General features: G+C 39.8%; 2 protein-coding genes across 8 annotated transcripts in view; one reads left to right on the top strand and one right to left on the bottom strand.

The window, feature by feature from the left end:
• Nucleotides 1-22,510, top strand: part of HNRNPAB (heterogeneous nuclear ribonucleoprotein A/B) — a 31,476-nt gene that overhangs the window by 2,041 nt on the left and 6,925 nt on the right. For 2 of the 6 annotated variants that reach the window (XM_049829995.1, XM_049829993.1), the window contains exons 3-8: nt 1,885-2,053; nt 2,138-2,296; nt 2,710-2,841; nt 4,699-4,807; nt 4,901-5,053; nt 5,132-5,216. In XM_049829995.1, the coding sequence (XP_049685952.1) occupies nt 1,885-2,053; nt 2,138-2,296; nt 2,710-2,841; nt 4,699-4,807; nt 4,901-5,053; nt 5,132-5,202 (793 nt within the window). In that variant the 3' untranslated portion in view covers nt 5,203-5,216. Of the gene's footprint in view, nt 1-1,884; nt 2,054-2,137; nt 2,297-2,709; nt 2,842-4,698; nt 4,808-4,900; nt 5,054-5,131; nt 5,217-5,471; nt 5,798-22,510 lie in introns of those variants that run through there. The other 4 variants (XM_049829999.1, XM_049829997.1, XM_049829994.1 and 1 more) reach the window with 3 other exon arrangements.
• PHYKPL (5-phosphohydroxy-L-lysine phospho-lyase) lies at nt 7,864-17,007 on the bottom strand. 2 transcript variants are annotated; one of them, XM_049829991.1, is made up of 13 exons: nt 16,911-17,007; nt 14,933-15,051; nt 13,938-14,097; nt 13,196-13,270; nt 12,257-12,344; nt 12,046-12,162; nt 11,744-11,826; nt 11,204-11,429; nt 10,780-10,934; nt 10,204-10,293; nt 9,885-10,015; nt 9,426-9,482; nt 7,864-8,043 (listed from the first exon to the last, which is right to left on the bottom strand). In XM_049829991.1, exons 1-12 carry the CDS (start codon nt 16,967-16,969, stop codon nt 9,454-9,456), a joined length of 1,332 nt encoding a protein of 443 aa, XP_049685948.1. In that variant the 5' UTR covers nt 16,970-17,007; the 3' UTR covers nt 7,864-8,043; nt 9,426-9,453. The 2 variants fall into 2 exon arrangements, with proteins under 2 accessions (XP_049685948.1, XP_049685949.1); XM_049829992.1 differs by lacking the exon at nt 16,911-17,007 and adding an exon at nt 16,671-16,809.

Here is a 22,510-nt window from a genome sequence, read left to right as displayed (position 1 = left end):
GCTAAAACAAGAGCTGTCCAAGGCAGAGTTCAGGGTGCTGACATCAGAGTATTTTGTTAAGAGCTGAAACATGCTTTGATTCAGCTGCACTAATACACTGTGGAGGAAAAAAGGAGACTACATGTTAAGAGTGAAATTGCCCAGTTTGTGGGGCCTCTGAAGGTGAAGTCGAAGTCAAATACTAGGAATTTGGTCTTAATTTCAAGGGCTCTATTTTCTGTTACTTAAATAGGTGTAGGTATCAATCATTCCAATTACAAAACAGAGGACTGTAAATTACAAAGTGTAACATCTATGGATGTAGTAAGAAGTGAATTTAGTATGTGGAAGTATCTGTGTGCATACCACAGCTCCAACCCGATGGCATAAAGCAACTAAAGCTGCCTCTAGACAAATTCCTGTTATCCCTCAACCATTGAATTTCTCTTGATCATTCTGCAAGTGTAGTCAATGATGACAGGGTATGCTATGGGAAAGCCACTGTCAGTCTGTACAGATTACAGCAGTTATGCTTGGTCAGTAAGCTGTTGTGATGAGAAGGAATCCCTCGAGTTACCTTTCTTTCACCTGTTATTGAAAGGCTTAGTAGACTTTGTAATGTTTTTTCTGTAAGGCTCTATAGTAATGGCTGCAAGAAGCACACAGACTTTACTTAGACCCTATGTATCATGCTGCACTGTCAGTTAAGAGTGCCCAGCTTGATCTTCTGAAAAAATAAGGGTTTAGCCTTCAAGGGGTATGGTTTTACCCAGTTTAAGGAAAAAAGGCAAAAAAAAAGCACGTATAGTTTTTTCTCATATTGCCTTTTGAACATAAATGGATGTTAGTTCTAGCAAATCAAAGTTACACATAAACATCAAAAGCCAATTTTATTTAAACATAGTCTAGTTTCTAAAGTGCTGCTAGCTTCTAGTGCCAAATCTAGGTTGCCTCTAAACAGAGTAATGACAACTTAAACTGCTTTAGTCTATAGTTAGATAAAAAGGCTCGAATGCTTTTAAAAGCTTAGTTTGTTACCTTGGAAACTATGAAAATAGAAAATACAGCCGTGTTATTAATGTTTTCATTTGAAGTGAGGCATTTGAAAAGTGCCTTATTAACTTATCTAAGTTTTATTTGTTAGATTCACTTCTGTATTGTGCTTCACTAGTATTTAGTTCTTCGAGATGCTTGAGAGGATAGTTTGTGTTGGAAAGTGGGCAGGGAAGGTACTGTATTGGCCATTCATGCAAGTAAAGACTAATAGTGGAGATACTCCTGTTGTACTGATGAAGATAGAAGTAGATTCAGTAACTAAGCAGGAAGAAGTGCACAACATAGTAGTTAAGGCAGGTCCAAAGTCCCACCTGTTGTATGTGACTGTTCTTGGAGGACACAGATACCTGGTTTAAATTTTGCAGATTGTTCTTGGGACTAAAATTTTTACAGCCATTTCTCCAAATCCTGAAAGAGCTCAAGTATTTTGCTTTTGATGCCTTATTCTATCCTGAATGCTTTCAAAGCAGTAGAAATGATTCTAGGTTCTTTCAAAAAACTTGAGTTGGTGGTACTTGATAATCAGTACTACTTTGTTGCAAATAACTGAATACTGTTGAAAGAATGTAAGTTACTAGCGAGGAATATTTTAGGCAATTTTTGCTGTTTCTTATACCTGTATTAAAATTCAGGGTGCATTGTGTCATTCCCTCAGGAGGGGTGGAACCCATTCTTGTGCACTCCTCTTGCATCTTGTCAAAAGTTAGTGGAGATAAAGTATTTAACTTGCAACAGTTGGTCCTGTTTCTGACAATGCTGCTGGGGTGTGTACCACTGTGAGCATCTTGCTGCATGTGCTTTTCTGTAGTACTTCCTGAATCTAAATTGCTTATCTCTTTGAAATTTCAGGAAGATGTTTGTTGGTGGCCTCAGTTGGGATACAAGCAAAAAAGACTTGAAAGATTACTTCACCAAATTTGGTGAGGTAACCGACTGTACGATAAAGATGGACCCTAACACAGGAAGATCCAGAGGCTTTGGATTTATTCTCTTCAAAGAACCTGGGAGTGTTGAAAAGGTGAATTTAAGCTTCGTATTTCAGATTCTTAACTTCTAGGAGAAACTTTTCAGCTTGAGTTAATCACATCAAACTATCTTTCAGGTTCTGGAACAGAAAGAACACAGGCTAGATGGACGACTAATTGACCCCAAGAAGGCCATGGCAATGAAAAAGGATCCAGTGAAGAAAATATTTGTCGGTGGACTAAACCCAGAAGCCACAGAAGAGAAAATAAGGGAATACTTCGGAGAGTTTGGAGAGGTGTGTAATGGTTTCAGTGCTTACTAAGATAACTATAGTCTTCAGTTGCTGTTTGGTTTGCTAATAATTTGCATGTTGCAAATTAAATTAATTTCAGATGCATCAAGCCTTTTGTAACTGATCCACCATCTTGAGAGCAAGGAAGGCACATACTGCACTAGATGCTTCCATTGCTAGTTATAGATAATCCTTGTCTTTAACTCAGACCATTTTATCTGATGTTAAAATTGTTTTAAGAGTTGTAAAATTGAAACCTCTGGTCTGAAAGCCAATGTTAGCATAGAAAGAATATTGCAACTTTGGTGTTGCATAATATGCATAGATAGGAAACCTACAGTTTTACTGTCCCAAATGCCATGCATTTAACAGTTCTGCTAAAATACCAGTCTGAAAATAGTATTTCATGTCTTCAGATTGAAGCAATTGAACTTCCCATGGATCCAAAGACCAACAAAAGGAGGGGGTTTGTGTTCATCACTTTCAAGGAAGAGGATCCGGTGAAGAAGGTTTTGGAGAAGAAATTCCATAACGTCAGTGGAAGCAAGGTAGACACTTTGACTTGTAAATCTTTGTCCAAGTTATTGAGTATAATACCACTACATCTGTAATCTGAAAAGGATCTTGTAGACCTCTGCTCTCAAGATAGCAAAATTACAATAAGGACAGCTTGCAGTTTACCACAGGGGTGTTTTGCTGTAAGTTCAGTCACAGAGGCTACCAAGTTTCCTTGCCAGTACTTGTGGCTTTAATACTTGCTCTGTTCTAGGGGTTTTGTATGTAAAGTATCTAATGGCATTCATTAAATACAGGTGGAAAAACTGGCTTATTTATCAGTCTAGCAATATAAGCCATTTCAACAGATATGTACCTATTTTCAGCATAGAGCACTTGCCTAAATTTGAGACTTAGAGACACTAACTTTGTAAGCTGAAACTGGCTCTGTCTGACATGGGCGCAGCTTCTGGTGCCTCCTGCTACCAAAACATTGTCATGTAAACCCAATACAAGAATCCAGAGTGTAAATGTATTCTTATGGTAACTTGTACTTGGTCAGCTGGTTCTGTGAACTACTGTAAAAGTGGTGAGATGCTCTGAACAGCTGACTGCTCATCTGTGGGAATAGCTGATAGAGCGTCAAGCTAAGGAGAAGAGGACTGGAGGCAAATGATGTGTGCTGGCTGGAGGTATTGCTGTTCCCTCAGTGCCGACCACACACTAACTTCAAAGCCCTATTAGATCTGGTCATACTGTCTGACACAGTGACTTAGATTGCACTCAGTTTAAGACTGGTCTTGACACAGCACAGAATAAACTTTGGCAAACCTTAATTGCACTGGTTGTTGACAAGACACTCTAGTTAGCAATAAAGTTTGTTTTCAGGAGAGGTGAATGCTTTATGTGCAAAGGGAGCTGAGAAATTATACCTGTATCTTGTAACTATGGCTTGTTTTTGTGTCATAGTGATAATAAAAAGAGCAGGTTACCTTAAAGCTCTTGTGATGAATTCCAAGCCAGACTTGCTGAGGTGCTGCTATCATAGGGAGTTGTTCCTTTTGCAGCAGCAGCAGCTTTCATCTTGGACTGTGCACAGATTCAGGAACTAGGAAGCTGGCTGACAGCTTGAACTGCAGCTGGGAACCTGTCTTGGAAATGTCAATTCTGGTTGTTTGTAGCTGTTCTTAGTATTTGATAAGTGATGATTTCAAGTGTTGGTAGCTGTACTGTACAGTCCAACACAATGTTTGGTGTACAGGGTTTATGAGGGCTGCCAGGAAAACTTTTTCTGGTACATTTCTCAGACCCTTGTTCATCCAGGGCTGCTCAGGTGAAGCTGTCCAATAGCAACAGCCTCATCTTGGAGGTTGTGCCAGGACAGAGGGCAGGCAGCCTTGCAGCTCCTACAGGAGCAGCAGCTATGCTGGGGTGGCCTTAGCACCTCTTCCATGGGGGAGTTCATAGTGGAGCATAGGCAGTATTAAAATACTCTGAAAGCAGTGGCCTGCTTTGTATGGGCGATAATGATTTAACCTTTGTCTTCCATCTGGGACTTGATGGTAGGGAATAGGTGGTATAAAATACTCTGAAAGCAGTGGCCTGCTTTAAATGGCCAATAATGACTTACCTTTGTCTTCCATCTGGGAGTTGATGGTAGGGAACAGGTGGTGTAAAATACTCTGAAAGCAGTGGCCTGTTTGAAATGGCTGTCAGTGACTTACCTTTGCCCAGGTGGCACAATATATCAGATGCTTCTGGATATGCATTAGTTCTGCTCACATGATAGGGAGCACAGCATGTATACTTCCTTTGCCTCCAGAGTAACCTCTGGCTTTCCTAGGTGGTTAGGTTGGGTGCTGCTGCTGCTGTAAGACAGTACACATACTCTTCCTTGTTTTTTATTTCAGTGCGAGATTAAGGTAGCACAGCCAAAAGAAGTATACCAGCAGCAACAGTTCAGTAGTGGTGGAGGAAGAGGTAGCTATGGAGGAAGAGGCAGAGGTGGAAGAGGCGGCGGTAAGTACTACACGCACTACTTTAGTATGGACACATTCTAAATAAGTTGTGTGTACTAAAATGGGATTTTGTGGATGGTTTTCCCTTCTATAGCTCAAAGTCAAAATTGGAATCAAGGTTATGGCAATTACTGGAACCAGGGTTATGGGAATCAAGGATACGGCTATCAGCAAGGTTATGGTGGCTATGGAGGCTATGATTATTCAGGATATGGGTATTATGGATATGGACCAGGCTATGATTACAGTAAGTAAAGAGAACTGTATTGGGTATAAGCAAGCGTAACTAATTAGCAGTTTAATGCATTTGTTCTCTTGTTCATAGGTCAAGGCAGTGCAAATTATGGGAAGACACCAAGACGTGGTGGTCATCAGAATAACTACAAGCCATATTGATCAAACTTATTCAGGTATGCAGTGGCATGGTCTCTTTTGGAAAATGACTGCATAGGTTTTGTATACAATGCTGTAGATGGATATTTCAGTTCTGTACCAAATTTAACTTTACAATAAATTTCTATGGCCTGTTAAATGTGCATCTTACTTGGAAGAGCTCCCTGGAAATGTTTTACATGTTTAATACTTACAGATAACTAGTTGTCTAGACAGTGTGGTGTGTAAATTTCAGCCTTGCTGAAGATATTAATTAATGATTTTATTAATAGGTTAAACTGAAACTGATTTTGAGGGTCTGCTTAAAGCTGCAGCTCTGCATCTAGGGACTGCCTCTTGGAGTTAACTATGGACTCTGCATTACTCCAGTTGTACAGAATGAGATGCATCTTAGGGAACCAGTGTCACTTTCCACCTTTTTATTTTGTATTGTTTTTTGTGTCATACATTTCCTGTAATGGAAGTGTTAATTTTACTGTACTTTTTGGTACCTTTTTGGAATCTAATGTATTGTAAGGTATTTTACATGTGTTCTGATTCACCATGACATGGATATTGAAGCTATCCTAGCTTTTGAAATAAAAAAGGCGTAATCTAGTGTCTTGTGCCATTCTTCAGCTATTGTATTAGTAAAATGCCAGTATACTGTTCCCAGAACTTAGTTCATGGCAGTACCTTGATAGATGAAGAGTTGTGCTTATATGTTTTTAATCTTAAAACTAGAAGGCTGTATTGGTAGTTGTGCTTGCTTGCAGTTAAGTGGCAGCTAAAAACTGCAGTCACTTCTGCCTGGAGGTTATGGAAGAGGACTCAGGTGGAAATCTCCAGCTGTTGTGGAGGCTGATGTCCTAGACAAGGACAGAGGCTCAGCATAACTGTGGTTGTGTCTCCATTGTAGGGCTCTGCTAGGAGGAGCCAGAGGCATAGGTTTCAGGTAGGGCTTGGAGCATTGCTGGAGGAAGCCAAGAGGCATGCAAGAAGCTAGCTGCACTTCCTTCATGTTTCACTCTCTTGAACCTGAGACTTTTCTACAAGTTCTTAATAGTATGTATACCTGCCTTGAAAGACAGGTTAGACAGACACAAAATTACCAATGCAAAGTCTGAATTTTTGCAGCCTTTTTGTGTATTCAAAAAGGCTAAAAGAACTTCCACTGAAGTTGTGGGTGGAAAAACAACAAAACATGATCTCTTTCTTTAGAGATAAGTGACCAGCTAGAAATATGCTCTCCTTTTTTGACTAGTTTACCACTATTTTAAGGCAATAACTATCATGTGATTTGCCTGGCTTGCTGCAGAATAGTCCCAATCTCAGATTTATAAATAAGTAGCAAGTGCTGCTGCACAAAGTAAACTTCTAATCTTTGTTGCAGTAATTGGTTTGATTTTTACTTTCCTTTTAAAGCTAAAATCTGACAATTTTTTTCTTGTAGTAAATTCTATTTGAACAAATTGGGAACCAGAAATGGAATTGAACCAAGTAACTAAGACAAGACATAAGCAGATGTTACTAGTGACCCTTTCAGGTTTTTTTCTAACAAGGGATGCAGCTATTCCTACAGGGACTATAATATGCTGCTCCCTGCTGGCTGTCCTTGAAAAGAAAAACTTGCTGTAAAGTTAAACGTCTGTAAGACTTTTCTGGGGTTAAGTGGAAATCTTGAGTATAAAAAAGATGAATCAGACTTTAAATCTGATAGTTGACATGACAACTTTACAGCTGGAGTCTGTAACCTAATGCCCAACTTGCAAATAAAAAAAATTGAAGACCACTGAAACAAATGAGTACAGTATTTAAAAGTATTACTGTCTCAAGATTTAAAATTGAAATGCTTTATTGCATATTTTTACTTGTTTTCTTATGAAATAAGGGGTAGCAGAATATTTTTCTAGCAAACAGTTTTGCCCACCAACAGGGAATTTGCGTAGTATTGGGACCATACTGCTGCAGTAGTTCTGGCTAGTGTCTTAGTAATAGTTTGTCAGCTGGCTGTTATTTTGCTGTTTTTTTTGGAAGTAGGTTCTCAGGTAATGCTTCCTTGACAGGTGATGTGGCCTTAAGCAGAAGTAGAGGATAGTGGTACTTAAATGCAGAGCTGGCTTTCCCTTTCTTCTTTGCATGAAAAGTTTGTGATACAAAGAACATGTAATTGTTTGGTGAAAGCAAGGGCTTGTACACAAGGTTGTTGCTTATGGCTGTAACGTACTCTTAATTTACTAATCCTACTTGGATATTTCTTGAGGACAGAATATTTTGTAAGAACCTGTTTGGGAGTCATGGCCCTCAGCTGTCTGTTCCTCATGCATTTGATGTTATGAATTTGGGACTGAAGTTTTTGACTTAATCTGGTCACTGAGACCATTTGTTAAATATAGTGCTACTAGGGACCTTGTTATGAAACTGGCTACTGAAACTGGTCAGAGGAGCCTGGGAAGGACTGGGTGTACTGGCAGCTAGAATGGTGTTTGCATCAGTAGTGGCAGATTTAAAAAAAACAAACAAACAAACCAACAGAACCTGTTGGCTCATCTTAATCTGCAAAATTTATAACCTGAAAGAGCATGAGTTTAGAAAACATAGTTTATAGTAGCTACTAGAAATAAATTCCTTTATAATAAGTTTTATATATGCTGTTTTAAATAAAAGCCAATTCCACAATTCTGCCAGAGTTGAAACAAGCTCTTGTAAAATTTATTTCTCCTAAAGCTTTTACTAATAACAAGATAACTGAAAATAACAAAATCAGGTAACTTATCTGGTCTAAGACATGCTAGGTTGATGATTAAATGTGCATTATTACAGTAGAATAATGTTTCTTAGTAGATCTTGAACATTGTTTGAAACCTATGGAAAGAAAATAATGTTACGGTTTTTTTTGTAAAAGCATCATTAAAAGGAATTTTCGCTTACATTATATGTAAGTGTCATACTAGTACTGTACTTAGTAATAGGCTTTTTGCATTCTTGGTTTCCTGTAGAAAATAAAGGTATTTTTCTTGCTTAGTTTAGATTGCAGACAAACACATTAAGTCATTAGGCCTCTAAGTTAAACTGGCACTGTTGAGTAACTTTTCTGTTCTCAAGAAGTAAGTAGTACAAACAGCTGTATGTCTTTCCATTAACTTGCTAAATAAAATATTAACACATTTTTCTTGTGCCTGCTATACTAATATTGCACTGATCTAAAAGCATGTTTCTCAGGGCCTTAGCATGTATCTAGTGTGGTGGTTGAGGCCACCAGTGATTACATTAGGTACATTCCTGTATAGGTACCTAGAGTTTAACTGGGCACTTGGTTAAAAAACACTTGGTTGTCTTTTAGTCAGAGTAGGCTGAAGAAGTACGAAGTGTATCAAAGGGTGTTGTTAGTGAGGTGTTAACTGTAAGTAAGTGTACACTGTGCTTGTGAGCATGTGGCAGTGCGTTGCAGCTCTCTGTAAGCAAGCTATAGGGGGGACCTCAACAGATGCTAAGATTGAAAAGGCTTGGAAGACTTAACAGGACTCGGTCTTACTGATGCCCACAAACTTCTGAGTATAGGGGTAAACTGATGCTCAAGTGTGAGATAACAGCCATGAACCTGAAATGATCCTACAAAGTAGTCAAAAATGCTCAAGAGAACAGAAGGCAATACTACTTCAAAGTCAGCTGTTAAGTAAAAGTACTGTTTACAGCTCTTCATAAAGCTGTTAGTTAGCATAAGTGGAGGTTCCCAAATTGTGGCATGCAGAATGTATGGTGCTCCTGCCTTTAAGGCCAGTTAAGGGGAGACTTGCTGAGAAGTGGTTAGGCAGCTGGAACAGCTTCTCTCTAGAGACTTAGGCCACTGAGCAGCTAGCATAAAAAGCTATGGTTTTTTATCTTGATGTGACCATCATTTGCATACCCAGAGTTACACCCAGTCACTCTTAAAGCTTCCCAGACAAGCATAGCATGCTCTAGTTACTGGTAGGCATTTCTGGGACATGTTGGACCTAGCTTACAAACAAATGAATACGTATAGTGTTACTAGAAGTGTCAGACTCTGATAGAAGGTAGCTGTGAATGGCAGATGTACACAAGTCTGGTCCATCATGCTTCTAGATTGCCAGAAGTTCCTGCAAACTAACTTGAAGTAAAAGCATCTCTGAAGAAGCTTGGTCCTCAGACAATTCACAAGATGCTTGTGGAAATTATGTTTAGGGACCATGGCTTTTAAATAGTAAAGGGTAAATATAGATAAATACCTGCTCAGGTAGAACAAGTGGATGTTTTCTATTGGCTCAGACATTCCTTTTCCATGTCTGGAGAGAGAATAAGCAACAGTTTAGCAAACTCATGACTTAGTGCAAAAACTTGTCTCAGATTTGGTTAACACTGAGCGTGCAGAAATTGTATAAAAAGCTAAGTGGCAAATGCAGATTATGGCTTTCAAGAATGAAATTTGGACAGCTTTTACCATTTGCCCTTGTTCAGATAGGTAAACGCTTTAACCTCTGCCACAGCAAAGCTATTTTGAAAGGCATATGCATCTGTGGAGTAAATAGTTCTGTTGGAGAACTTCAAAACAATAAGTTAGAAGTGAAGGCTAAGCTTGCATTTCCTATGTGCTGAGCATCTGCCATCTTGGGTCTGTTTTAGCACTTCTGAAAAGCAGGCTCAGAATTGACAGCAACCCTCTGCAAGGCAGTTTTAACCTATATTACCTGTTAGGAGCTTGTCAATTGTGTCCACAACAAATTTTGCATCCTCCATGTTGAAGCACATTGGGGGCTTGAATTTAAGCACATTTCTTCCTGGCCCATCTGTACTCAGTAGAATATATTCTTCCTTAAGTCTGGAAAGAGCAATAACAAAGAATTATTTTTACCTTTGCATGTAGTTCAGAAAAAATTGCAAGCATCAGCATGCAGGCTGTCCAGACAATGCCTTTGTACATAGACTGGTTTCTTTTTCTGCCAGTTGGCTATATGTTAACAACTCTTGAGTGGCAAGGTTACTTTGTAATTGTGTGCTTGCTTGTACCTTGTTATTAGATGCTCTGCTTCTTCTGTGGCTGGGGTCCTTTGTGCTTGATCCTTGATTAAGTCTACTCCAATGAATAAGCCAGAACCCCTTGAAAAGAAATAAAAATAGTCAATCTGTGTCAGAGGAAGGAACTGCAAGTGAACTAAAAACACTGAGAAAGGTTTTTGTGAGACCAAACCTTTACTGCATGAGAATTACTTGATGTTTGGCTAGTGATAGAAAAGGTATTGTTGTTCTGAAGAAACATAGTAATACAGAATAAACTATGGCAGTGCAGGACATGATGTTTAAGCATATTTTCCATCCAGCTGATTAATGCTGTTCTTTGTGCACTTGAAGTAAGAGTTCAAACAGGAAAGTGGATTCCTTTAGTAACTAATAAATCAATAAAGCAGTACTGGCCTAGAGTGGCAAATAAGCTTAAGTTTGTTTTGATCTAATGTACAGCAGGCTGTTGATTTTTTTGCTGAAAACACAGATTTAATTAATTTCTTAAAAACCACATGGGTTGGACTGAGTTGTTTGACTGAACCAAACAAAAGGCAGCTAAAAATGTAAATAAGGCACTAATACCTGACATCACCAATGATGGGATGCTTGATTTTCTGCTCCTTCAGGAGCTTCATCAAGAAGTTGCCTACTTCTGTGGCATGAGCCTGAAGGCGTTCTCTCTCAATCACATCCAACACAGCTAATCCAATCGCACATGAGACAGGGTTTCCTCCAAACTGAGTTCAGGAAAGGAACACATATAGCCATGGAAAGGGAAGAAAGATGCAGTCACGTCACTGAAAGTATAGCCTCAGTGACAAAATGAGCATACTGCCATTTTTATCAGATGGAGCCAGTAAACATAAAGTTATGTACTAGAAAGATATAAATACTATAAACAGTCACAATGGGAATGATAAAGATTAATAAAAGTGCTGCATGATTATCTAATTTTAATGCTTAAGACTCCTATAGAGAAGGAGAGTTTGGGAAACTTTTTACTTACTGTATTAAAATACTCTACTCCTGTGGATGCAAATGCTTCTGCAATTTCTTTTGTTGTGGCTACACAGGCAATAGGGTGCCCATTTCCTATTGGTTTCCCCATAGTGACAATATCGGGTATAAAATCTTCTCCCTGAAGCTGGAATGCCCAAAAGCGCTTGCCAACCCTGCCAAAGCCAACTTGAATTTCATCAGCAATAAATATACCTCCTGCCTTGCGCACATGCCTGTAACAATAACAGATTTTATTGTCTCTTAAAAGGAAATGGAACATAATATTTACATAATGTTTAAGAGCATGCAGAAAGCATTACTTTGGAAATTTCCAGGAAACAAACTTATACAGGCCTATATTTATTCTGTATCATATGTTTAAAAGCAGGTCTTTGCCATACTAAGTAAGTTTACATTTCTAACATGAAGGCACAGGCCATGTCCTGCCTATCAAGCTGTATGCTACAGCAGGCAGAGAAAGTCTCTATCATCTGTATTTAGCAAGTACATTAAATTAAAAAAGTTAAGATAACGAGTGACCACTTACTCTGCAACCTTCTGAAAATAGCCTGCTGGTGGAATGATTTGACCACCCACGCTTGGCAGAGATTCAACAAAAAATGCAGCAATCTGAAACATATGTAGCATGTAGTGTCTGAACACAATACAGAAAGTTGTGGAAATTGTGTTAGCAATTAGCAAGTTCTTTGTCATTAGATGGTTCTTGCATTGTTATGTCCTCTTTTCTTTTTGACAAGTCCATACCACTTAGCTCAGTAATCCTGAATGGCATTGACAGTCAGCTATGCTCACTTTTAAGGCAAGACTATATGGAAATAAACTTTTTACCTTTCTGCCTCTCTTATGTGCTTGCTCAATAATATTTTTCACTTCATTAGCATAGGCTGTTACTGAATCTTCATGGTCTTCCCTATAAAGTCCTCTGTATGTGTCTGGAACAGGAGCCTATGCAAAGGAACAGTTTCTTATATTTAGTATGTCATAAATAAGACCTTGTTAAATTGACAAGTAGTTGATAGTTATAGGCTGAAGTACGTACCACGTGGACCCATTCCTTTTGTCCTTCTAGATTTCTGAATTTATATGGGCTTATGTCAATCAAGGATGTCAGATGTCCATGGTAAGCACTTAAAAAACAATTAGCAGAACTAAACAGTAATTTCCTCAGTATCAAGAGTTCTTTAGGATTAGCATTACTGATAGCTAAAGAGTAGCTAGCCTCTCTCACCTGGTGGGAATACAGTCACTTAAGCTGAGAACAGCTCTGCAGTTTCTATCAATAAGCTTAGTACTATTTGGATTTTTTTGCATATCTGAATATAAGGGATGCATAGAGACAGTACTCAGTCACTGGTTTGCCTGGACCAGTGACTAGAACCACAGCAGTGTAAGTCACGAGCAGTATTACAAGATTGCAGAACAACTGGAAGAGACATGTCTGGCCTACTTCTGAATATCCTCCAACAATGGAGTTTCCAGTCTCTCTGGGCATCCTCTTCTAATATTGACCACCTTCATGGTAGAAGAGTTTTTGCCTATGTCTCATCAGAATTCCTCAGGTTTCAGCTTATGTCTGTTGCCTTTCCTCCTGTCACCATACATCTTTAGGCCTGGTTCCATCTTTTCTGCTCCTTCCCATTGGACAGTTGTAGTTACAGTAAGATCTCCTTCTAGCAGTCTCTTACAGCTGAACAAATCTAATTTTCTTAACCTGTCAAGCCTGTGGCTCCCTACCCATCGTGGCAGGCCACTGATGGCCTCCTTCCAGTAAGTATGTCAAAGTCTGTCATGTACTGGAGAGCCCAACCTGGACACAGTTCTCTGGGCTGGTCTCAAAATACTGAACAGAGGGAAAAATTACTTCCCTCAACTTCCTGGTTATAGTCGTTCTACTACAACAGGTTTTCAGAAATGCTCTGACCACAGACCAAAACTGAGCTTTGTACCCCGCAGTAGATAAAATTGCCAATGTACTTACTGGTCTAAAACTATAACATCCTCATGTTTTGTATACTGTCGTGCCAATCTTAGAGCAAGATCGTTCGCTTCAGATCTACAATTGAAAAATTTGATAAGTGTTTCATTGTGGCTGTCTTTTGAAATTCTAACCTCCCTTGCAATGCTGTTTGTGTCTGCAAGAAACAGACATAACTCGGCGCATATTACTCGCAGATCTCTTAGTAATCAACACTTGTTAGGGTAGGACTGTTCGCCAGAACAGAATCCATCTTAAAAAGATGGAGTACAGAAACTACTTTGGAAACAGGTTGGTTTTTTTTTTTTTTTTTTTAATTAGCTGTAGTTTGCTTAGGAATGTCCTGTCCCCTCCTCCCTCCTCCCCCCCCCCCCCCCCCCCGTATACATTGTTGCATTTAATCCTGATAATAGAAGTAATTCCCAGTTCAGAAGTCAGACCAAAAACTTGATACAGTAATATTTATGTTAATGTTTTGTAGTCCAGCGCCTTATAAATAGAATAAACTCCTTCTTAAATAAAGCACTACTTTAGTTTACTGATTGAGAGCTTGCTAAATGTGAACTTCAGAGTCACTGAAGTTCTAAAAATGACCATAGTTTCTTCAAAAACCCCAAACCATGTTTTTTGTCAGTATCTAGTGATCCACGCCAGATCATACAATTGGCTGCTGATAAGAAAGTATAATACTTGTCTGTACATACCTAGTGAAAGCACAGTATCAATTCTAATATACCTGACTTACCCAGAATTCAAAAAATAAAAGATGCATAACTTCTCAGGTAGTGTTTTTGAAAGTCTCTCTGCATAATCGACCAAATTGTCGTGAAGGTAACGAGAATTTGTATTTAACAATTGATTTTGTTCATGGGCTGCTTTTACTATATCAGGGTGACAATGTCCAACTGCAAGAGAGTGTGGAGAGTTGGTTTGAGAGTTGTTCCATATAACCCATGGTGTTCATTCCCATAACAACTTTTATATTTCTCTTATAGTACAGAGATATTATCACTGATGATTGTATTTAATCAGTGGGGCATTAATGATATTGTCGGTGGAAGACAATGTATGTCAGTAAACCCTGTAAGCTTTCTCTAAAAACTTCTCCCCAGCCCCAAAATTTTGACGTTGCCTGCTACTGTACTTTTAAGGTTTGTAGTTAATACTGGAAATTGATACTTTAAAACCAAGAGTATCTAATTTGATATTTGGATTTAGACATTTACATAATTTAGGGGTTTGGGAATGTGCAGGTAAGCTTTTCCATCAAAGAATTACTAGCCCTGCTGGGGTGTTAGTGACAGCACCGACCAGTTAGAGAGATTTCAAATACTGTAAGAAAGCAGCAGCTACTTCATAATAGACAATTAAGGCACCACACTCAGTGGTGGGCCTGTGACTGTATGCTTAGCACTAACTTTTACAAACACAACAAAACATCAAACCATTTGTTAGTTTAACAGTTAGGTGCTTTACTTGAGCTTTCATGGAAAAAAACCCCCTGAATTTTAGACCAGTATGTTTCTAGGAAGACAGAACAGGAAGCGAGTCTGGAAAGCACATTCACTCACACAGAAATTCAAATGTGAACCATAATTTTGCAAACTATAGGCTCAAGAAAGTTTTCTTCCGCTTTTCGACTTAAAACAATCCCTCCCTCAACACAATGCAACAGTGGTAAAAGCACTGATTGTTCCTTGTTCTGCTTAGAAAAACATGGTGTCAAATAACATAACTCACCATGAGCAACGTTGTTTATGCAGTCAAGGTATCGTCTTCCGTTCTCATCGTACATATACTGGCCTTTTGCCTTTACGATCTTCACTGGATCATTAGAAAAAAACAGCTTGCAAGAAGAGCTATGGCAAGCATATTAGAAAGCAAAATAAATCTTAGTGAATTCTAAAAGTTGCATAGTTATTCTGCTGGTAATATTTTCAGTTAAGTGAGTTAATCAAGTGAAAGACATTTCCCCCGTTGCCGGCACATGGCATCATCCTACTTCTGGCCCCTAAAACAAAGCTTGGGATGGGGAAGAGAACAGGCCTTGTGCTCTAAATCAAGTCAAATTTTGTGAGACTTGCAGGGAAAAAACAAGCTTCAGAACTGAAAATCCTTCACTGGTAATCTAGCCACTGCACATGGATAGGATTTACCACTATAATTTTATCCAGTCTTAACTGCAGTTCCTTATTGTCTACGCTGCCTGCTCTTCCTGTTCCTGAAACCTTCTCTGGCGTCTCTTACCTTGTGATTGTTTTCATTGTACTCTTGCTATTCTTGCTAAGGTCCTGATTTTCCAGATGCTGTGGTGTGGGTGATTGCTACATCTGTAAAAGGCTTCACTAACCTTGAAACCTTGAGTCATTTTATAAGGCTGGGTCTACTTAAGGGTGTTTGTTTTGTTTCATTTTTACTTGTTTGGCAATTTATTTAAAAATGGAAACACATGTCTGCCTAAGTAGGAGTTGCAGAGATTTGACTCTGAAGGGCAATGCCAAACTTTTATGCTTCGTTTAGTAAAAGAAAGACTGCTTATGCAAAAATAAAACAATTTGATCATAAATACAAAGTCATTGTCAAATGAGCAACAAGAGACAACGATAAAATGACAAACTGCTTCACTATCCCTCCCCTATAGGAATCCTATACTTTCTGTGTGAGCTAGCAGTAGAAAGGTAAAACAGTCAGGTTTTTTTCTAAGCTTATCCTGACTGTTTAACAGATGCTAAGAAAGCATGTACAGAGGCCGGGTCTTTGTTCCCAGTGGCAGGGCAAATCAGTTAGTTACAAAAAGATTAATACATAGGGTGCTATTCTTCAGATTTGTGTAACTGGCACAGCTAACATTCCAGCATTTACTTCCAGCCCAACTTCTGGATTCATAAAATGTATAAAGATTAAAGTAACCTTGTTTTTATATTTTTATATATATTTATAAAAGGGACAATATAAAAGCATTCTGACAGTTAAATATAACAGTTTGGCTACCCTTCCTGATAGCAGTCTACAGAACCAAGATTTTTTGGGGGTCAGTTGAAGCAACACAAGCAATGGGAAATTTGGAACAGAGTCTTGTGCTTAATTCTATCAAACTGGGCAGACATCTGTTGTTAATTTTATCACGTTTTGGGTGTAGGAAGAAGTTTTCTGAAAGACAGGCTGTACTACTAGGTCTGCCAGAACCCCTGCCCAGCCCAGCCTCGCCTGGCAGGGCCACGGCCGAGCCTCCGGCAGTTCTGCAGGGGGTTAGCCCAGCTGCACCTCGTGCTTTTGGTTGAGCTGATGGGAAATGCTTTCTAAGCAGTTTAAAGTTTAAACAGGCACGCCAGATATCATACAGGTTTTATACTTCAGTTTCGTAACCCCCCCCCCCCCCCTTAAGAAATGCTAGTTACTGCTAATTACACCAGTAAAATCGGGCTTCGCACTCTTAACAGCGCCGACTTCCCCGGCGACGTTGCTGGTTTCGACCTACCATGCTGCTGGCCAGGCAGGGACCCGCTCGACTTCGGCCCCGGCAGCGATCGCGACGGGCGTCCGAGGGCCGGGCTCGGAGCGGCCAGAACCCGCCGCTGCCGACGGGCAGCGGGACCCGCTCCCAGCCCGGGGCCCGACCGGCCACGTCAGGCGGCCCGCGGCGGCGTTCTCCGGGCCCGAGGGGCGACGGCAGCGGCGGCGGCACTTCCTCCCCTCCCTCGGCACTTTACTTACTCACCCGATGAGCTGCCGCCGCAGGGACAGGGTCTCCTGCCGGGAGCGCTGCGCCGGCCTCATGGCCGCTCTCGCCGCCTCGGAAGGACCCGGGGCCGGGGCCGGGAAGGGAGGGGCCGGGGAAGGGAGGGGCGGGGCCGGGCCCGCCCCGCCCCGCCCGGCCCTACGGCGCCCCCTGCTGGCCGCGCCGAGCTGCCGGCGCCGCGTTGCCCGCCCCCCCCCCCTCCCCCCCCCCGGAGAGGCGGTGCCGCCTTCGGTCGGGGCCGGGGGGGGGAAGCGGTACCGGTACCGGTTACCGCTGCGGGGAGAAGGGCCGGGCCGGGCCACGTAGCAGAAGGTGGGCAAGGACACGGGCCTCGCACGCGTGTCTTGCTCCAGCAGTAACCCTGGAGTAGCCCTTGGAGAGCCCAGCCCCTGACCAACCAGGGTCTCCCAGATCACATCCAAAACGCAGCTTTAGGGAAGCTGGTTTTACAAGGAGTAGGACAGGAACTCACCCGGGCTTTCAGGCTGCTCCGGCTGCGAGGCTGGACTCTTCACTTACGGCATCACGAGTGGCGACTTCAGCTCCGAGGTCCTGTAGCACGAACGGGGGAGAGGCTGCATCCACCGGGGTCCTGCAAGGCTGCTGGCAGGTCATGTGCAAACTGTACCTCGGGGGGCTACACCACTGGCGGCGGCGTACGGCCCCACATCCCGCTCGGTTAGCAGGCGCCTCAGAGGTAGTAACTTGTTTTCAAGGGCTCTTCGGGTCGTTAGTAGAGCTATAGCGTAATATTCTCTCTTTTGAAGTACTTGCGCATCAAGGAAGTTTCTTTTACAGTTGAAAATAATTTGAGGTGGTAGCCTAGGTGTTACAACTGTATGAATTGTTCAACACATACTTCGTTATTTAAGCAAAAGCAAAACCAAACCATTTGTATTGTTGTACTCTTTTGTGTTTGGTCAGTGCCAGATAGGTAGACCTGACCGACTAGTTAAGAGCCAATCCCTAGCATAGGCAATAGTTAGGATTAAAAGAGGAAATGGTATCATCAGATTACAATGGTCATTCCTCCGTTCCTGTTTGTTTGACTTGGAATTACTTAGAAGAAAAATAGGAGAATAAAGAACCAAAAAGGATGTTCTGGGATGGGTTGAGTCCTCTGCCACTGCAGGTGTTGTATACTGTAACTGACAAGTTCATAAACTTACCAAGCTTCATTCTAAAAGATGGTAGATTTTTCTTCCTTCCAAGTACATCTTCACAGTCTTTTGTTCTAAACTGATAACATCTGTTAAGAAGACTCTAGAAAATGGAGCAGACCCTTTTAAAACTACACACTCGGCAGACTTTGTTGCTGACTGGATATAGCCACCAATAATTATCTCTAGTTGCAGTTATTTGATAAACAGAGAAGCAATTTAACTTTGTATAATATGGAAAATCCAAAACCAAATTGCTATGCACTTAGAGTTAGATTGAACTTAGGAAGTCAAACTCAGTTGTTGCACAGAAGTCAGGTTTTAAGTAACAAAAGACAGTGGAGGAAAAGTTAATAATGGCTGTTAATCTTTATTTGAACTCTTGTCTGGTTAAGATATTTAGTAGCTATTTATAATAACAACCTGAACATTTACAGTTTGGAAAGTTTATTCTTGGTTACAAATGCAGAGTTCATTATACATATTCACACAGTTGTAAAAGCAGTCTGTACAGAGAGACCATTTTTTAAAATCTACTCTTTGCTTTTATTACCGAAAGCACGAGAAAAAATATTTTTGGAGGTCTCAAGCTAACGTACTGTCCATTACAGCTTTAAACTAGAAATACATGATGCAGTACTAATTAATACCATTTTAACACATTAAAACAACGGTTAAGAAATACTGTTATTAATGCCTTCATTTTTAAAGTAATTGTTCCCCAAAGAACTGAGTAAATAGAATACTTTTCATGGCACATACATGATTAAAGATCACAAAGAGTTTGCAAATAGAGATGTTAAGTACGTTTTCTGTATTTTTAATATCTATATATATATTTCTTTTTAAAGGTGATACATTTTACAGAGATTTAGTCAGCGTTGTATAGAATACCATGTAAATAAATTCAAAACAAAACTAATTTTTGCAAGGTGTCCAAACTGCACACACATGCGAATAGCCCTTTCTCCTCTGAACAGCCTTACTGGAGTGATGCAACCACTCCCATAAATAAGGGACACTTGCATAACACGGTAGAGGATTAAGCCCTATCAGCACAATTTCAAAACAAATATGGACAGATAAAGCACACATTGCATGTATTTTCCTAAACTGTATACAAATAAGTGAGATTTTCATTTAGGTTTTAAGTACCAGCAGGTACAGTTATTTTCTCAAATTATGGTGTTTCAGAAATGCTTGCGTACATGCCAGTTGAAAAATATTTCTGTCCAAAGTAATTTAATGCAACAGAGCAGGTGGCTTTCAGTTTTGACACTGGTATTTTGTGCTGAACATTCATCACATTGAATATTTTTTATTAATTTTTAAGATATCAGAAAAAAGAACCCCAAATAGTAGCGCAAAAAGTTGCTATGTTATGAAATTTTCTATAAAACTGCACTCCATCTGTGAAACTAACCGGCAAACACAACAGGACTCCAACTCTCATTCTAGCCGATAGCAATATACTACCTCTTCTGCTTAATTTGGAAATTCAGTGAGTAACATGGGTGCTTTTGCTTTGCAAAACCAGGTCCTAATTTTTTAATGTAATTACAGAAATGCAAGTTTGATATGCACCCACCTATACTTAACAACATCAAGTAAATTGCACTTTTCAAAGTTAAGCATACAATAACAATGTTTAACAGCATATAAAAAAGCAGCAAGTGGTATTAGTGTCATTTACAGATATTTGGGACATGTCCATTTTAAAGTTCTGTTCATTAATATCTACATTATATAAGAAACCACAACCACACACAAGCAAGCTGACTGTTCCATGAAACTACGCAACTATGAGGCAACTTCTACCAGAACTTAGCGAACAGGGGTTGATTGTTGTCCTAAGACATAGGAAAACCGCAAATGTTAATAATGTATTTCTTATTCCACTCTGTTGTCAATAATGCCACTTCTTATGCATCGAAAACTCGTGTTTCCCAGCTTTCCTGTGGTTTTCCCCCAGGCTCCCTACAGTAGTATAGAGTCATACAATCTATTAGGTCCTTCTTTCATTCATTTCTAAGTGACAGGTTTTCAGCACTTACTTTAGCTGCAGATTACACAATAGTTAGACATCCCTTTTGATGTGCCATCTGATGGTACACAAGTGTATGGAAAAGTTGCAGTAGTTCACCTGGGGATGTGAAAATACTAGAACTAATTTTTAGCTTACAAACGTAAATGATGATCAACCAACGGAAAACAAAGTTTAGGAAATGGATTTTTTTACTCACTGGTTTGCTTCAGTCTGCAATAGATTCCCCAAAGTGGAGCTGTGAAGTATTTCAAACTGTACTAATTACGGTCAGGTTCAACTGCAGTGCCAGGGACACAATTAAAAGGCAGGTGACTCCAGTAAATGACAGTGAGACTGGACTAACTAGAGTGACCAGGTGTTTTCTTCCCCTCCTCCCCACCCCCTTCTTTTTCCTTTAAAAAATAAAAAATAATAATAATAATAAAAAAATCGCTATTGCAAAAGGGTCCCAGAAATATTCTTACATAAATGCTGTCCTGTAAGGTTGCTAATGTCAGTATGTGCCACAATGATTGCTTTGGCAAGCTAAAGTGTCTTAGGCCTCTGCAAATCTATCCAAATACTTCACCTCCCACATGAAAATCTTCCTGGTTAAACAACTGGAAGGCTGGAGGTGCTACTAAGCATGTCAGCAGATATTTAACAGGTGGAACTTGGGAACTTAAAATGAAATAAGGCAGAAGACACTCATAGCTATGCTAGTGCAAGTTGGAACAAAACTCACTGATCTGAATTCAGCCAGATACCTGCAGTATTTGTCCAGGATAAGTGGTTTGGGGCATTTAAATTTTTACATTTTTATTATTTGTTGTTACCAATATTTTTGTGTATCTTAAATATAAATCTGTTGTCTGTAAAGAAAATAATTCAAAACTTCCATTCTCTAAAATTTAAAAATGGAAACTTGACTGGTAACCTACTACAAATAGATTTTATTTGTGTAACGCTTTAAATTGTCTGGGCAACAATGGGACTTAAAAAAAGAAAAAAAAAAAAAAAAAGACCCGAGGATAAGATGGTATTTCCCAAGAAAAAAGTACCAGATTTGGAAAAAAGATTAAAGTTTCTACCTATGCGCTCCTGTTTTACAAATATCTATTCAAACCATATAGTCAATGCAAAAGGTGCGCCCATCCCTATGTCTGCTGTCAATTAAGGGACAGTGTCACGACATAAAATTTGTCCTAGCATAAAATTGGTTTCTCTCTATTAAAAAAAGATCTCCCCTAGAGGGCAGCATTAAATCAGCATTCAATGACCAGGAAACCTAAGCTGTAATGCTCCTTTGTAATACACTCTAAATTTACAGGCTAATAAGGCACAGTTATATTGACCAAGGATGGTTATTTACCATTACGATAAAGCTGGAAATTTCTGGCATCTTAATATTTTAATTAAGCTATAATGGATGAGTTCTTTCATTCTGGCCCAAGAGTCCACTGTATTTGGCTGACTGCAAAACCATGTACTACGTGTAAAAAAAATCACAGCTGAGCTGTGGGCTGGTGAGATAGTAAATACTACAGACTGAAATCTTTGCTGGTGTAATCTAGTTCAGCACTATTACAGCCAACACAGTTGTGCTCAGTTACAGCAGCCGAAATGGGACACTGAGCTTGCATGTAGGGGGAAGAGGAGAAAGAAGCCAAACTAGAACCCAGGCTTTCTGGCACGAAAGCCTTGGTCATCACAAACATGCTTCCTGGGTAGGGGGTTACTATAACAATCTTATAGCCACAGGTAATGACCTGTGTCGTTCTCCATGGATTACTTTTTCTCATTGCATAGGATGTCTTGAACTGCTGAAACCTCACACATGTTTTGTTGGTTTGCTTAAGGATTTCAAATGCTGAATTTATGAAATTACGGAAGACTAAAGCTCACCTAAATATTTTCATCTATTGGTTTCCTAAAAAGAAAACACATCAGAAAGTCCTTTATCATTAGAAGAAACATTCTTATTTTTAAATACACAGGAGAAAAATCCATATGGAAATAAATTCATCACCATTATATATACAGCAAGTGTTAGAAGCAGTGTTTACAAGAAAGGCGACTCCCTCCATGACAATAAAACTAAGCATGTGGCAATGTCTTGATTTAAAAAGAAAACCAACCAAAATCTAAAATCCCAGTGCATTAAGGCTTAGAAACAGTTTCAGTTTGGACTCAGACTGGGTTTTCTCTGCCACTGGTTTCATAACCCAGAGAAATTATTCCTGAACTCACTGGCCAAGCCCACAATTCAGCTGCAAAACTAATTAATCTCACCTGCCCCCATCAGCACAGGGCAAATCATCAGGTTCATCCTCTAGCAAGGGGCCTCTCGAGCCACCAGCAGGCTTTCAGCACTGAACTGCGGTTACAGACAT

Source organism: Accipiter gentilis, chromosome 26, assembly GCF_929443795.1.
Source record: "Accipiter gentilis chromosome 26, bAccGen1.1, whole genome shotgun sequence".
NCBI lineage: Eukaryota > Metazoa > Chordata > Aves > Accipitriformes > Accipitridae > Astur > Astur gentilis.
The sequence above is the reverse complement of the archived record's forward strand: the minus strand, read 5'-3'. Positions and strand labels throughout refer to the sequence as shown.

Bases quoted from the DNA above. Each gene is read 5' to 3' on its own strand.
- PHYKPL (XM_049829991.1), bottom strand. From the start codon at position 16,969: ATGAGGCCGGCGCAGCGCTCCCGGCAGGAGACCCTGTCCCTGCGGCGG. The intron at 13,271-13,937 runs GTAAGTCAGGTA...TTTCAATTGTAG, and splicing joins TTTTATTTTTTGAATTCTGG to ATCTGAAGCGAACGATCTTG. The intron at 12,345-13,195 runs GTAAGTACATTG...TTGTTTTTTAAG, and splicing joins GATGTTATAGTTTTAGACCA to TGCTTACCATGGACATCTGA.